Source organism: Ptychodera flava, chromosome 12 (genome assembly GCF_041260155.1).
Source record: "Ptychodera flava strain L36383 chromosome 12, AS_Pfla_20210202, whole genome shotgun sequence".
NCBI classification, from domain to species: domain Eukaryota; kingdom Metazoa; phylum Hemichordata; class Enteropneusta; family Ptychoderidae; genus Ptychodera; species Ptychodera flava.
The window spans coordinates 15,845,278-15,859,320 of record NC_091939.1 but is presented as its reverse complement, the minus strand read 5'-3'; the positions used below and the strand labels follow the sequence as shown (position 1 = coordinate 15,859,320).

General features: G+C 38.8%; 1 protein-coding gene and 1 long non-coding RNA gene across 3 annotated transcripts in view; one reads left to right on the top strand and one right to left on the bottom strand.

Annotated features, from left to right (window-relative positions):
- Positions 1–3,244: 3,244 nt before the first annotated feature.
- The window catches only part of LOC139145158 (mitochondrial sodium/calcium exchanger protein-like), a 33,213-nt gene continuing 22,414 nt past the window's right edge, over positions 3,245–14,043 (top strand). The window contains exons 1-4 of one of the 2 annotated variants that reach the window (XM_070716138.1): positions 3,245–3,607; positions 13,055–13,213; positions 13,470–13,522; positions 13,831–13,888. In XM_070716138.1, the coding sequence (XP_070572239.1) occupies positions 3,401–3,607; positions 13,055–13,213; positions 13,470–13,522; positions 13,831–13,888 (477 nt within the window). In that variant the 5' untranslated portion in view covers positions 3,245–3,400. The remainder of the gene's footprint in view (positions 3,608–13,054; positions 13,214–13,469; positions 13,523–13,830; positions 13,889–14,043) is intronic. The other variant, XM_070716137.1, reaches the window with a different exon arrangement.
- Positions 4,880–6,655, bottom strand: LOC139145159 (uncharacterized). The gene is made up of 2 exons (XR_011554899.1): positions 6,010–6,655; positions 4,880–5,101 (listed from the first exon to the last, which is right to left on the bottom strand). It is a non-coding gene; the product is annotated as an uncharacterized lncRNA (long non-coding RNA).

Here is a 14,043-nt window from a genome sequence, read left to right as displayed (position 1 = left end):
CTCAGTTTCGATATAAAGAAGTTTTAAGCAGTCCGCATGTAGCCTCAGGCGATGGTTATAGATGCCAATCGATGGTTTCATGCAGAATTCATCTGTAATTAAAGGGAAACAGTCGTCGGAACTGCGCCTGTGCGAGTTTCTTGTCTACAAACAATGTATTTCGTGCACGATATCTAAATGCACCTCATACTTGCAACATTTAAATTATACGATGTAGATTATGACAGACATGTTTTGACTTTCATCGATCACCATCGTACCTTGGATACAGTGTTTACATTGGTCGTATGCGTCCCAAACGAACTTTGAGCGCAGTTCCAAAGACTTTATCATTTTAAAAAGCACGCGTTCATCGGGTGTACATTTGAAGCGGTAGATAATGCTGTTATAGTTACTGATACTGGTCACACATTCGTCTCGTTCATGCATAACATGGTAGGGATCTCCCAATATGTCGTGTCAACTTGAAGTCATGTTCTCTTGCACGTCTAGCGATTTTAAATTAAATCAATATTTGTCTATAACCACACAAATCTGGATATATCTCAGTGAAAGTCTCCTGCTCGGACACTTTTCTGATTCCATTGTTTACACGTCATCAATGTACTGCGTATGCGACGTCATTTTATCGGCCGCTTTTTTCGCGTGACTGTTCCCAGAAATGCTATAGACGATTGCGTCCGAAGCTGGTGTCATATGGTTATTCTCGTTATTTTTCCATTAAAGGTTTTTATTTTAGTGTATGTACGAGCAAAATTAATGATGGTGTCGCATTCCTGTAGTTCGTAATTTATCTATCAACGCCTTCTACTTTCGATCTGTTGCAGAGTTTTTACACTCTTGGCTGTAAGGTCACGGTACGCTGTTCAGACATCCTACGGATTTGTATTACGTCATGTACATGCAATATATCGTCTGTGTTGGCACTCAGCCAAATTCAATTGCTATGAGTATTAATCATATACCGTAATCCATTGTCTTATATTAAACAAATAATAAACGGAAACCACTTTTATTACTTCACCGTTTTCGTGAAAAACCTAAACACTTCTGGCAAATCAGCAAAAATGTGTAAACCGTTGCATATGATACATCGTCAAAAAGCTCGAAAAGTACCCATTTGCAGATTACGTCTATTTATCATATCGACGAACTCGCATTTCAGTGTCCGTGTCGTGCCTCGTCAGCTTAATTTCAGTACCAATAGGCAAGAATCAGTGAATTTTCAAATCAACCTCGATTGTAACTTGAAAAAAAAAGCCGTCTGAATAACTCCGAGCTCTCAATCTCCGGAGAAAAGCCACATTTGTTGAAACGTCTTCAGATAAAACTAACGCGCGTTCAGAAACTGGTTTCCTTGAAACATAGCTAAACGCAAACATTTGAGCGACAGCATTCAACACATATATATGGTAGTTTAATCAACAGTTTTGGATCGTTCTTTCGAACAGCGAATAGGTCATCACCCGGGTGAAACGGCAAATAAAATTTAAATTTTTTGAAAGAGAAAGCGAAACCTAGCTTCATTTTTTAACATTTCGCTGTAGGAAACTTTTTTAACATTTTCTTTTAATTTCGATCACGTATTTTGGCAGAGGTCCTAAAATTAAGCAATGGTTGGCAATCAAATTCGTGCCGATTCCTTGCCCACAACGAGAACTTGGGAACAAAATGTTGATTTTCACAAAATCGAGAATTATAAATATACGGTATCATTAGCAGTAGCGTAGCTGAGGCAATATCTCATGTCGTAGAGAATATCCAACGTGACAGGTCCAATATAAATACATTAGAAGAAAATACAGGATAATCGAGAACTTTTGAATGTTTACTTGACCAAGACATGTGTCTTTTACTGTGTGTTTCATTCCGGACATCAAATGCGCAACTGTAAGTTGGTCCGGATATTGAAGAGTGGAGCATTGAATCACGTCCCCGAGACGCAACTCGACCAATGCGAACTCGAAAGTGGGTTATATCTGCCATAATGACGTAATCGATTATCTCGTCCAGCTAGTCCGGGGAATTTCTTCAATCCTTTTCCGGCTAGTTTGCTCTTAAACACAAACGCATGAGTTCAGGCTATGTGCTGAGACGATTTTTTTTTTGTCGTTACAAATTGTGCATTTTCAAATCCCATTGTACATATTGAAACTCTTTGGAAGCAGAACTTATCGTATAAATTTCGAAATTGTACAATGTGTATACAATTTTAATCAGACTTCTCACTGCGATATCAACTTCAAGACACAATACTAACACTGTAGATGTCTCTCCAATAGACGCACACGATGGTGACGTCATCGAAACTGACTGAACTCTTTGGTAGGTGGGTCGTGACATGGTGAATAAAAAATTGACAAAGGACTTATCGGGTCTGCTGACTGATATTTCTTCTGTTTAGCCGTGAGAGTACGCTTCCTTATTCTGCGTTCAAAGTCCGATCACATGATAATGAAAGTCACATGGCCAGCAAATGACGGGCAAGAATAGAACGGGGAATCCACACAGTAATGTTGTGTCAACGAAATGCCCCAAGACGTAAACATACGATGGTGCGGTTTTATGCCCCGATGAAACTGACAACAATTATTGTGCAAAACATGATGTGCGAGCGTTCGTATTACTGCTATCGGTTTCAGTTATTCTATCTTAATATGTAGAGACATAAACATATGCAGATAAGCACAATAGACATACACACATAAATAAACATAAACATAAACAAATACATACATATATATACAGATATGTGTGTACACAGTACATAAACACACAAGGAGATAGACAGATCTATACACACACATTTACGATACATAAAGTACAACACTGCAATGTCAAACATGTTGCTGTCCGGGTCTCAAAGTTGAAACTGTGTTGTAAGTTCAGTCAGTAGTTTATACCCGCTTGGCATTTCTTTCCCTTCACGCTTTCATCATGGCATTGTCGACCTCTGACTTTGGGCCTTACAGTCGTCACCGCGTACAGAGAGCCCATTACGAAACTTGAACTCGCAGTACAGCCAAAGTAATGCATGAGATGTAACAGCAATGGCGTTCCGCAAAACACTTTAACGCACTCGTCATGTCAGGCTTCGGGCAGAAATCTTCCTTCTCGTTCGCGGGTGGTCACATGACACCAGTAAGTCTATTTTCCTTCAGTCCACGGGGCTATACTGTAATAGGAAATTCCCGTACGTCATCTGTTCTGTATTGTAGTTCAGCTACACTGCGCATGCGCGCATGCCGGTTTAACCTGAGTCTATTTCGATGTCTGTATAATTTCGATGCATTCGTTTGTGCACAGTTGATCTCTGGTCTGACTTCTGCATATCAGTATTGCGAACGTCGGTCAAAGCCGAGAAAAATCGTGGGTGCGTGAACACCGACTCAGTCCCACCATGTTGAGGAAATTCACTCTCAGTGAACTGTGGGTCCTCTTTTCCCTAAGATTCGTGGTTTTCGGCGAGGGGAGGTCACTGAGCAAGGAAACTTACCGGGAAGAATTCCATGCCGGCAGTTCTATGTCTAGAATAGCGCCACTATTAGCTAATATGAAAGGGAGAAGTGTACTTTCGGTGGACGGACTTGATGCTGACATAGTGCAGGTAGGTAATTTGGAATTGCGGGAATTTCTCAAAACGTCTGTTAGTAACTCTAGGGCTATACCAAAATATTTGCAAAATCGGTGTCGGGAGAAGTAAAAAAAACCTTCAGCTCTTCGAAGGTTAGCCCAAAGTTTCGCTGTATTCAACGCATTCTTCAAGGAAGAAATTGTAGCAAAGTAAGTGAGCGCCAGGCGTATAAAGGACCAGGTCGTTGACTATCGTGTGCAACACTCGCTACGTACGGGTTCGTTGAAATCTGCGTCCAGACGATCGACCACATTTACGTTTCATTTTGTAATCACAGGAACTTAATAGATAATTGAATATGAAACAGGAAGCAACTAGCAGGAATTGTAGAGTATTTTTGTTGCCCGGTTCAGTATTATTACGTGGCATATTTATGCCATAGTAAAATGACGACACCATCCGAAAAAAGGCACATCCCAGAGCTTTGCCCATGTCACCGTTCATGTGTGGGCTGATGATTTCGGGCGCGGTTTGTTGTTATTCCTATCCCTGGACAGATTATTGAGTAACCACAATAACCACAGTTGCAACAAAGTTGCAACGTCAGTGCCAGAAATGCTGAACGCAGGTCATTGCGCGCCTAAAGAAAAAATCAAAATACAAATGAAGTTTTACTGCATGGCAGCAGTCAAGGTCGATTTCCCTTTTTGCTCTCTACGTGTTTATACAAGACTGTTCGTAAATGGTAACTTGTACACATCAACTCTGATCATCAAGGAAGTGGCTTGCCTTTAATTTTATCCACATTATTGTAACAGCAAAAGCTTTCCTCATAAACACGATTCAGGCAGACCGGGTACATATCAGGCGGAAGAATATCGAATGTCTGAGACCGGACCACGTGAAGTTCAGGAAGTTGTTTGCAGCGTTCCCACAATCTGTCCGATGCATCCCTGTGAACATCTATATATTGTACGCAATAAATGACAAAATAAATGAGTTAAGTACTGGGAAATGGTGATACAGAAAGCTGTTCGGGCCCGGCGGTGGCAGTCTCTGGATGGGTGGGTACCCACGCTCGTTAGCAGAGTTTGAAATGTACCCCTTTTCCCAGAATTTTTCTCTGAAAAACACCCCCTTTTTTTGGAAAATCTGGGAGAAAATCACTGCGAAAAACAACCCCTTTTTTCCGATATCTGGGAGATTTTACCTAAATGTTTGCCAAGACATTTGAATACCATAATTTACCAATTTCAAAGCAAGTGTGCTGACTCTTGGTGAAAAAGGAACACATAATACACTAGCTTAGCATGGGTTGACTTTGTGTTTGATGTGCACAGTAACAGACTGCCTTGTTCAATGTATGCTTAGTAACATAATGAAAACTTGAAATACAGTGATCGTTCAATGTTTTGTCTTCACCATATGTTCATCAGTCACACTCATATACAATCACTTTTCTGATCCATTTTGATCTTGTATTAGTTGATGGCTCTTGAGTTATTAGACATCATCCGTCATCTGTAGCTGCAAAAAAAAAAATCCTTTTGTAGAAAAATCACTTGTAGCTAAGGGAAATTTGCCACCAGCTACAACCATTTCTTTCACTGAATTTCAGCAAAGATTGGATAAATAGTACTCTCCTGCTTTCAGGTATCTATCTATCGAATACTACAATCTCAACTGTTAATACAACTATATGTACTACAAAACACGACATGTAAATGTCAGTACAATAAACCGGGTACAATCTACTGAATAACAGTTAATTCAACTAGAAATACTTCTTAGTACAAAACACACATGCAACTTTTATTACAATAACCTGAACAGATAATCTACCAAATAAATGACAACCAACCCAAAGAGAAATACTACAACTACAAAACACCTCAAGCAAGTGTTAGTACAATCTATAAAATGACAACCGATTCAACTAGAAATAACGGTAGGCATTCTCATGTTGATTCGCTGACTTGAGTTTACCAGCGATGCCTTACAACTTGTAAGCTAGTAGCTATGGACCAAGCTGTGATATCGCAGTGGTGTTGTGGCGTCTATCGAACGCGCTCGGGTCAAGGGTCATCGCCACAGACCTTGGCCCGAGCGCATTCTATAGACGCCACAGCACCGCTGCGATATCACAGCCACTATGGACCAAACAGCACAGCTAGCTACATTTTTGCTGCGGATCCGTAGCCCTTCCACTCCCTTTGCTGGTTGTGTTGGGGGAGTCCCCCAACACAACCAGCAAAGAGGTAGTTACAACCAGCAAAGAGTAGTTACAATCACCTTCACGATGTGATGTACGGTTCTCCCGGGACGGTTCTGGAGTCCCCCCAACACAACCAGCAAAGAGAGTGGTAGGCTACGGATCCGCAACAAGCTGTACATTTATTAATTTATGCGTTTCGCTAAGTTTTTGAAAGACTTACTTGACTCGGAGAACTCACTTTCCAACATTTGAATCACTTCTGGAATCACTGTGTGTACTCCAGGTACACATCCACAATAACCGCATCTCAAACTGTCATTTTCACCGACAAATTCCATGCAATTTCTGCACAGGTTTTGCATCTCCCGCGAAGAACACCTCTACCATCGACCGCCATATTGCTAGTCATACAGGAAGTTGTTGTTGGATGTTGAATTAGCTATCTCCCCCCCCCCCGGTAATACAGCGTATCAATTCATAAACACAAGAACAAAGTTAACCATCACAGGGACGGTCACTGGATTTCTGAACAGCCAGAACATACTAAATTTTAATCGAACTGATTTGAGGGGTGGGCACGTAGTTACAATCACCTTCACGATGTGATGTACGGTTCTCCCGGGACGGTTCTGGATCATGGCTTGGGGGACCGCTGCTGGGTTTTACTCTCTCGAGTGAGAAAGCGTCTTGGGAGAAGAACCAGACCTATTCTCGGAGGGTGATCTGAAAAAGTGCCCCTTTTTCTCGATTTCACGGACCTAGATGTATCCGGAATTTCCGACTAAAATCACCCCCTTTTCCGCGAAATTTCTAACGAGCGTGCGTACCCGGCTGCTCCGAGACTGCCACCACCGGGTGTTCGGGCCCTCATTTTTGAGATTTATATAATATTCGTGAGAAACGAGAAGTGTCATTGATCCTAAAGGGGAGTAGAGGGTATTAAGTCTTATCGACTTACGATTACAATTGTAAATTGTGATCGCTATCCCAAACTAAGGCCAATAAGGCATTCAAAGCCTAGGCGAAACATATTATTGATTATGAAATATGAATATTATCGATAAAATAAGTTCTGTATTTAGATCGGAGTTGAGCTTCCTTTCTTTCTGTTTTTTCTTACTTTCTGCAATACTTGAAAAATCGCTAAACCGGATCAACAGAGGTTGAGTTTCCTTTCATGTCTTCAGTACATGCATGGAAAGTCACTGAACACGTAGGGATCATCGCTTGACACAGCTGCCGTGTCTATTGTAGTATATGTACCTTTTACATGTATATACAATGTCTGTGAGAATTGCCCAGTGCCATTGAAACAAACTCAGGTGCCATACAATTTAATATTTTTTGCTTCTTTTTAGTCGAGTGAACACACTCCATTAGTTAACCTTAAACTATTTTGACCTACTTCAAAGGCTTTCAGTTTATTTCAAATAAATAAATAAATAAATAAATAAATAAATAAATAAATAAATAAATAAATAAATAACAGTATTTGCACCCTTAAAGGGACACAGTCGCCCTTTTTAGCTTCTTTTTCATGAATTTGTTTGATATGATAAGTTGTTTGCAATTGTTTGTTTGACGTTTTGACACGTGCTGCAATGTTGGTCAACTGTGTACAATGTCACCTTTGCTTGCAGCAAGACAAGATTAAACATTAAGTGAAACATTTTATGGTCTGTATCAAAAAATCAAGTCCCGTGCATTATTCTCACCATGCATGGCTGAACAGACACTGTTACACAAAGTTTGGATCTCATCCAAGCATTTTTCATGAAATCTTCATTGGTGGCGCCTATCATATCAATAAGGATATCAGCTTTCCCTTACATTGTGGCAAGTGTTTATTTGTCACAGGAAAACAAGTCGAAATAGGAAGCATCATTTTTGTCTCGAGGACACTGTCACTATCGAAGTCATCTGTTTAGTATCCGCCAAAGGGGTAATTTTTGTATACTGGGTGTTTGATTTTATTCAAGTATTCCGTGTTTTCTTGATATCATAAAATGGTAAAACGGAGCGACTTTCTCCCTGTAGATGTTGTTATAAGTCTTAGATTGAGTCATATGTAAGTTACACTGGGTAGAACGCCCCTCGGGGGCAGATATTTGGACTCAATTTTTTTCTATTCTTTTCTGATCTACCACTCATGGGGGCTCATTTTAAAGCTCTGGCGTAAGAAAAACTTCTACAGTCTTCTACAGTCTTAAGTATTTGAAAATCGAAATTTTATCTTCCCCAACAAAGTTAAACACAGGATGGCGGCCATTTTGAATTTGAAATATCGGTAAATGTCAGGTCATTTGTTTCTGTGGCACTATACTTTGCATGTTGACCCCTGATTTTTAAGAGTACAGTTTTAAAGTTTCATTTAGGAAAGTTTGAGCAAAAGTTTGTCTTTCACTTTCGAGGCGCGTTCTACCCGAAAGGTATACAGTCACCTTTAATCTAAATATGCCCATATATGATCAAAGGGGCGTTCCTTAGTATTAAAAATGCCCATGTGAGGGCGCTGTTTTTAAAAAGCAGCCACCCGCTTAAAATCTGTGATTGGTTAGATTTTCTCTTTCCATGGTAACTGTGGTAAAATTGGAACAGGTGACAGTATACTTTTAATCCAAATTGGGTCAGAAGTCTTACATGTAGCGTGTTCAGTGCGTCTTACAGTGCCATCCAGTTACGTTCCCCATGAACAAAGTTTGAGGTGAGTAAATCAGAATGTAAAGGCTTTACGGATCTTGGAAGCGGAACAAAAGAATATTAACTAGCTCGGTGCAGCGTAACCTCTGCCCCCTCTGACGACGCGTACTCGAAACGATGCGAGTATCCAAAAGCCATCGCAAACATCACCCTATAAGCTTATACACTGCCCTAAAATCTGAAAGGTCGACAGATTGCGCAAAGGCACATGATTGTTGTGTAAACAGTTGATCACAGGCCACACCTGTCGACACGGAGAATGACACGATAACGGCTGATACAACTCTCTCTCTCTCTCTCTCTCTCTCTCTCTCTCTCTCGAGAGAGAGAGAGAGAGAGAGAGAGAGAGAGAGAGAGAGAGAGAGAGAGAGAGAGAGAGAGAGAGAGAGAGAGAGAGAGAGAGAGAGTTTCCCGCCAAATCGACAAAATACGAATGTGTCTTTACATCGTATACATGGCTTCGATAAATGGGATAGCTTGGACAGCGCATTCTTTAAATTAATTTGTTTATTGAAAAACGGTGCGCGTCACGCATTATAAAAATGTGAAAATTTTCAGAGACAGAATGTGAGACACTGGCAGGATATGCGTGTCACTCGAAAACACAATATTTCTTCCTTTTAATTTGGTTTTGAACTGCCATTTCGTGTTACTATTTATATCCCATTACAGTTTGCAAGGAAGTACAATCGACTGAAAGAAACAAAGGAACTATCACGCCTCCGTTTAGTCCCGAATGTTTTCCGCGTATCTATGCACGCGATCGCCATTATTACAATAGCCCCAGTCTGGGTTGAATTAGTCTGTTCCTCTCTTCTTTGAAATAAAACCTCTTTCTGGTATCAACTATTTTTCTGCCAATCTGAAAACATCGAGAATCTATCTGTACATATTGGAACCTGTCCCAAACGATGCTGAATTCACTTCCCGAAAAAAGGACGTGTGTGTGTGTCAGTCTTTAATAAATCAAGGCTTATTGGCAGATAATCCCTGTTGACAAGAAGTGGCTGTAAGGGACTGGACACAAATTACAGGGGGGGTGGGCCGGTGTTTTTTTGGGGGTGGGTCGCCATTTTTCGCGCAAGCATTTTTGAAGGGTCATAAAATTTTGTGCAAGCCTATGGGGGAGGGTCACCTTTTTTCATGCATCAAAGCTGAAATTGCATGTGCACGTTATCGAATACTGAAAGAAGAAAAAATACCTCCTGGCACTTTCATTTTCTGCCATTACCATTTTCGGCGCGCCCTTCGGGCGCAAATTTCAGGTATAATAAACAATGTATTGATGATCCAAGCAGCCACATTGATTTAAGTTGTCATGATTTCTACTTATTCAACACTATTGTGCATAACTGTCCCTATAATAACTCTTTCAATAACAGTTTGGGAGATTACTTATTTGACATCATTCTCCCATTGACAATACATTGGGTATAGGTCGGTGTCAAACGTTCATGTCGCTGTATGTACATTTTTTAATTTTTTGAGGACATTGACAGAATACAAACTGTTCAGAATAGTGCATAGTGTCATCAATAACAACTGGAAGCTTCAGGTCGAACAACTTTTGAATAACAATTTAGGATCAGATAACCTATGAGTTATTTGTAGTTTCCTCATAGCCTACAATGTATAGTGAATCAACATTTTGGTGAAATTCCAAAATCAAATTTCTTGCACAACCATTGACTTGAAACCACTCTAGTCTAATCATTAATATTAATACTAATAATTAGGTGTACATAAATGCACAGGTTTACCAAGTTTTGTATTGGAAAAAAATTATTCATAGTTTCATCATAGACTGCCATGTATAGTGAATGGACATTTCAGTGAAATTCCAAAATCAAATTTCTTGCACAACCATGGACTTGAAACTACTCTCGTCTAATCATGAACATTAATACCAATAATCAAGTGTACATAAATGCACAGATTTTCCTATTTTTGTATTGGAAAAAAATTATTCATAGTTTCATCATAGACTGCCATGTATAGTGAATCGACATTTAAGTGATATGCCAAAATCAAATTTCTTGCACAACCATTGACTTGAAACCACTCTAGTCTATCATGAATATTAGTACCAATAATTCAGTGTACATAAATGCACAGATTTACCTATTTTTGTATTGGAAAAAAATTATTCATAGGGTTTCACCATAGACTGCCATGTATAGTGAATGGACATTTCAGTGAAATTCCAAAATCAAATTTCTTACACACACATGGACTTGAAACTACTCTAGTCTAATCATGAACATTAATACCAATAATCAAGTGTACACAAATGCTCAGATTTTCCTATTTTTTTATTGGAAAAAAATTATTCATAGTTTCATCATAGACTGCCATGTATAGTGAATCGACATTTAAGTGATATGCCAAAATCAAATTTCTTGCACAACCATTGACTTGAAACCACTCTAGTCTATCATGAACATTAGTACCAATAATTCAGTGTACATAAATGCACAGATTTACCTATTTTTGTATTGGAAAAAAATATTCATAGGGTTTCACCATAGACTGCCATGTATAGTGAATGGACATTTCAGTGAAATTCCAAAATTAAATTTCTTACACACACATGGACTTGTAACCACTCTAGTCTAATCAAGAACATAAATATCAATAATCAAGCATACATAGATACACAGATTTGCCAAGTTTTGTATTTAAAAAAAATTATTCATAGTTTCTTCATAGACTACAATGTATAACGGATCCACATTTCATGCGAAATTCCAAAAACAAAGTTATTGTACACAGATGCACGTGTTACCACCCTCTTCTAATCAAGCACAATTGTGTCAATTATTCAGGGTCATATATACACAAATAGTGCATATTTTTAATTCTGAAAATTTTTTTTACAGTTTTGTCATAGACTCCCATGTATAGTGGATCAACATTTTATGCGAAATTCCAAAAACAAAGTTATTGTACACAGATGCACATTTTACCACCCTCTTCTAATCAAGCACAATTATGTCAATTATTGAGGGTCCATATATGCACAAATAGTGCAAATTTTTAATTCTGAAAATTTTTTGACAGTGTTGTCATAGACTCCCATGATAGTTTTGTCATAGACTCCCATGTATAGTGGATCACAACTTGATAGAAATTCCAAAATCAAATATCTTGTTCACATGTGCACTTGTAAACAACCCATGCTAATCAAGTATATCTATATCAGTTATTAAACATCTGTATATGAACAGATATAGCTAGTTTTATACTGGAAAATACACGTTCGTAGTTTTCTTATAGTCGACTACATGTATAGTGAATCAACATTATCGATAAAATCTAAAAATTACATTTTTTTGTACAGGCATGCACTTTTTACCTGCCACTTCAAGCAAAGTACATTTACATGAATTATCACACACATATGATTTGATATTTCTTGGACAACGCGTTATATCGGCCACATTTTGCCTTCCTTTCGGGAGGGCGACTTAAAAAGTATAGCAAGTCAGAAGGGGGTCTTTAACACATTGCGGGTTTTTTTGGGGGTATTGAGTAACAGGGAGGGTCACTTATTTCATGCACGGATAAGGGGGAGGGTCACTAATTTTTGTGCATGAACTTTTGAAGGGTCACTATTTTTTACGCAGCGGTTTTTCGAAAAACACCGGCCCACCCCCCCTGTAATTTATGTCCAGTCCCTAATCAGATTGATCTAGGTACAGAGCGGATCGACACTTTGCTATGAACTGTTTATCCTAGTCATATATTTGGCTATCCAACGTCAAATAATGTAACACAACCTCTAATCCTTGATTGCACGCACGTTCTTGTGTTTTGCTGTTACATTTCAGTCCAACGTATGAAGCGCAGTGACGTTACTATACTTTCGAATACCCGAAACGAGAAGTCGAAAGTTTTTAATCTGACAAGAGTAAATACCAACTTGATATTGCAACCTCGTAATCATAGGTTCGGTGGTTTTGACACAACTACTCTTTCAAGACGAATCATGAATCCTTGAAATACGCTCATATTTTTGTCGGGATTTATTTTTTCAGTTCGGATGAATTGAGCGGGTTTGATTGTATACGATGGAAATCGGCAGCAAGAAAATGTCAGCAGGGAAATGGCCGATGACATAATTTGCCTTTTTTGTCCTTGACCTTTGAACTATATCGTTTTGAAATGGACACAGTCAATTTTAAACGTATGTGAGATGCCTAAAAGAGTAGCTGTTCTGTAATTCATGAGAGACAGAATGACGAAAATGTCATAAAATTTACAAATACCTATAACACACGCCGCAAAAAAGTATCAGTGTTGTCATCATCACCAAGAACAAGGTTTCATTTTGTGCGCGTTTAACGTAAAATGAAATATACGGAAAGTCAATGTTTAAGCTGTATTTATATTTTTTCAATATTTTGGTGCACAACATTTCACTTCAGATAATTTCAGTGAGACAATTCAAAGTTTTCCCTATCTTGAGACACAACAGTTTTACACGGCCTTTTTTTAAATGCCACCGCAAGGATGTTTTCATACTAAGAGTGGTTCTTTTTCTGCTATCATTCCACTGACTATAGTGTTCTGAAGTCTTAGATCACAACTACACACTACGTTGCGACTTTATCAAAGAAACCGAAGACTGCAAAGGAGACGATGGCTTTATCAACTACATGCAACTAGTTCACTGTGCTTTTCCTCATGACGAAAATCTCTTCTACGTAGCTTTAGTGCCTCTGGTGAGTTTGAAATCATATGTTACGTTTTATGTAATACATCACGTATACATACATACATACATACATACATACATACATACATACATACATACATACATACATACATACATTCCTAAGATGTAAGACGTCGTATGCATGTTTACATTTTATCAAAAAATAAAAACGAAAAACATAATATGAGACTAACTTTTCAAAATTGTTTTCTTGATTGAGTTTTGCGTGATTATGACAAGTTTTTCATATATTATATTCACAGTTCCTTTGGCTTGCTTACGTGTTTCTTGCCCTGGGATTCGTCGCCGAAAATTTGTAAGTGCAAGGACTTTTTGCTTCGTCGTGACGTCATTTTAACGTCACGTTTTAATAGATACCGGCAACTTTTGAACAACATCATGCCAGCAATAATGTTTAACACTGGCAAAGTGTATCAAAACTCTGGAACAAAAAAGACAAAAGTTAGCCCAAGAAAGAAGCATGATGGCGTCAGTAATCGTACTGAGCACTATGACCTCGAGTATTTCAACTAAGGACTGCACATTGAAGTGTCAAGGACACCTGAACTAGAGCTCTAAATAGAAATATTCATCAAACATAAATGTTTATTTTTTTCTCCACAGCTTCTGTCCATCACTTGAAGTGATCTCGAAGACGCTGAAACTGAACGAAAATATTGCAATATCCTTTCATTGTCGCATTGATCGCTAAGTATCTCAGCTAGGCTCACCACAGACACCTATGCACGCCTACACAGACACGATTATCCATCTCACACACATACACATACACACACACGTACACATACACTGTCTCTCTCTATATATACACACAAG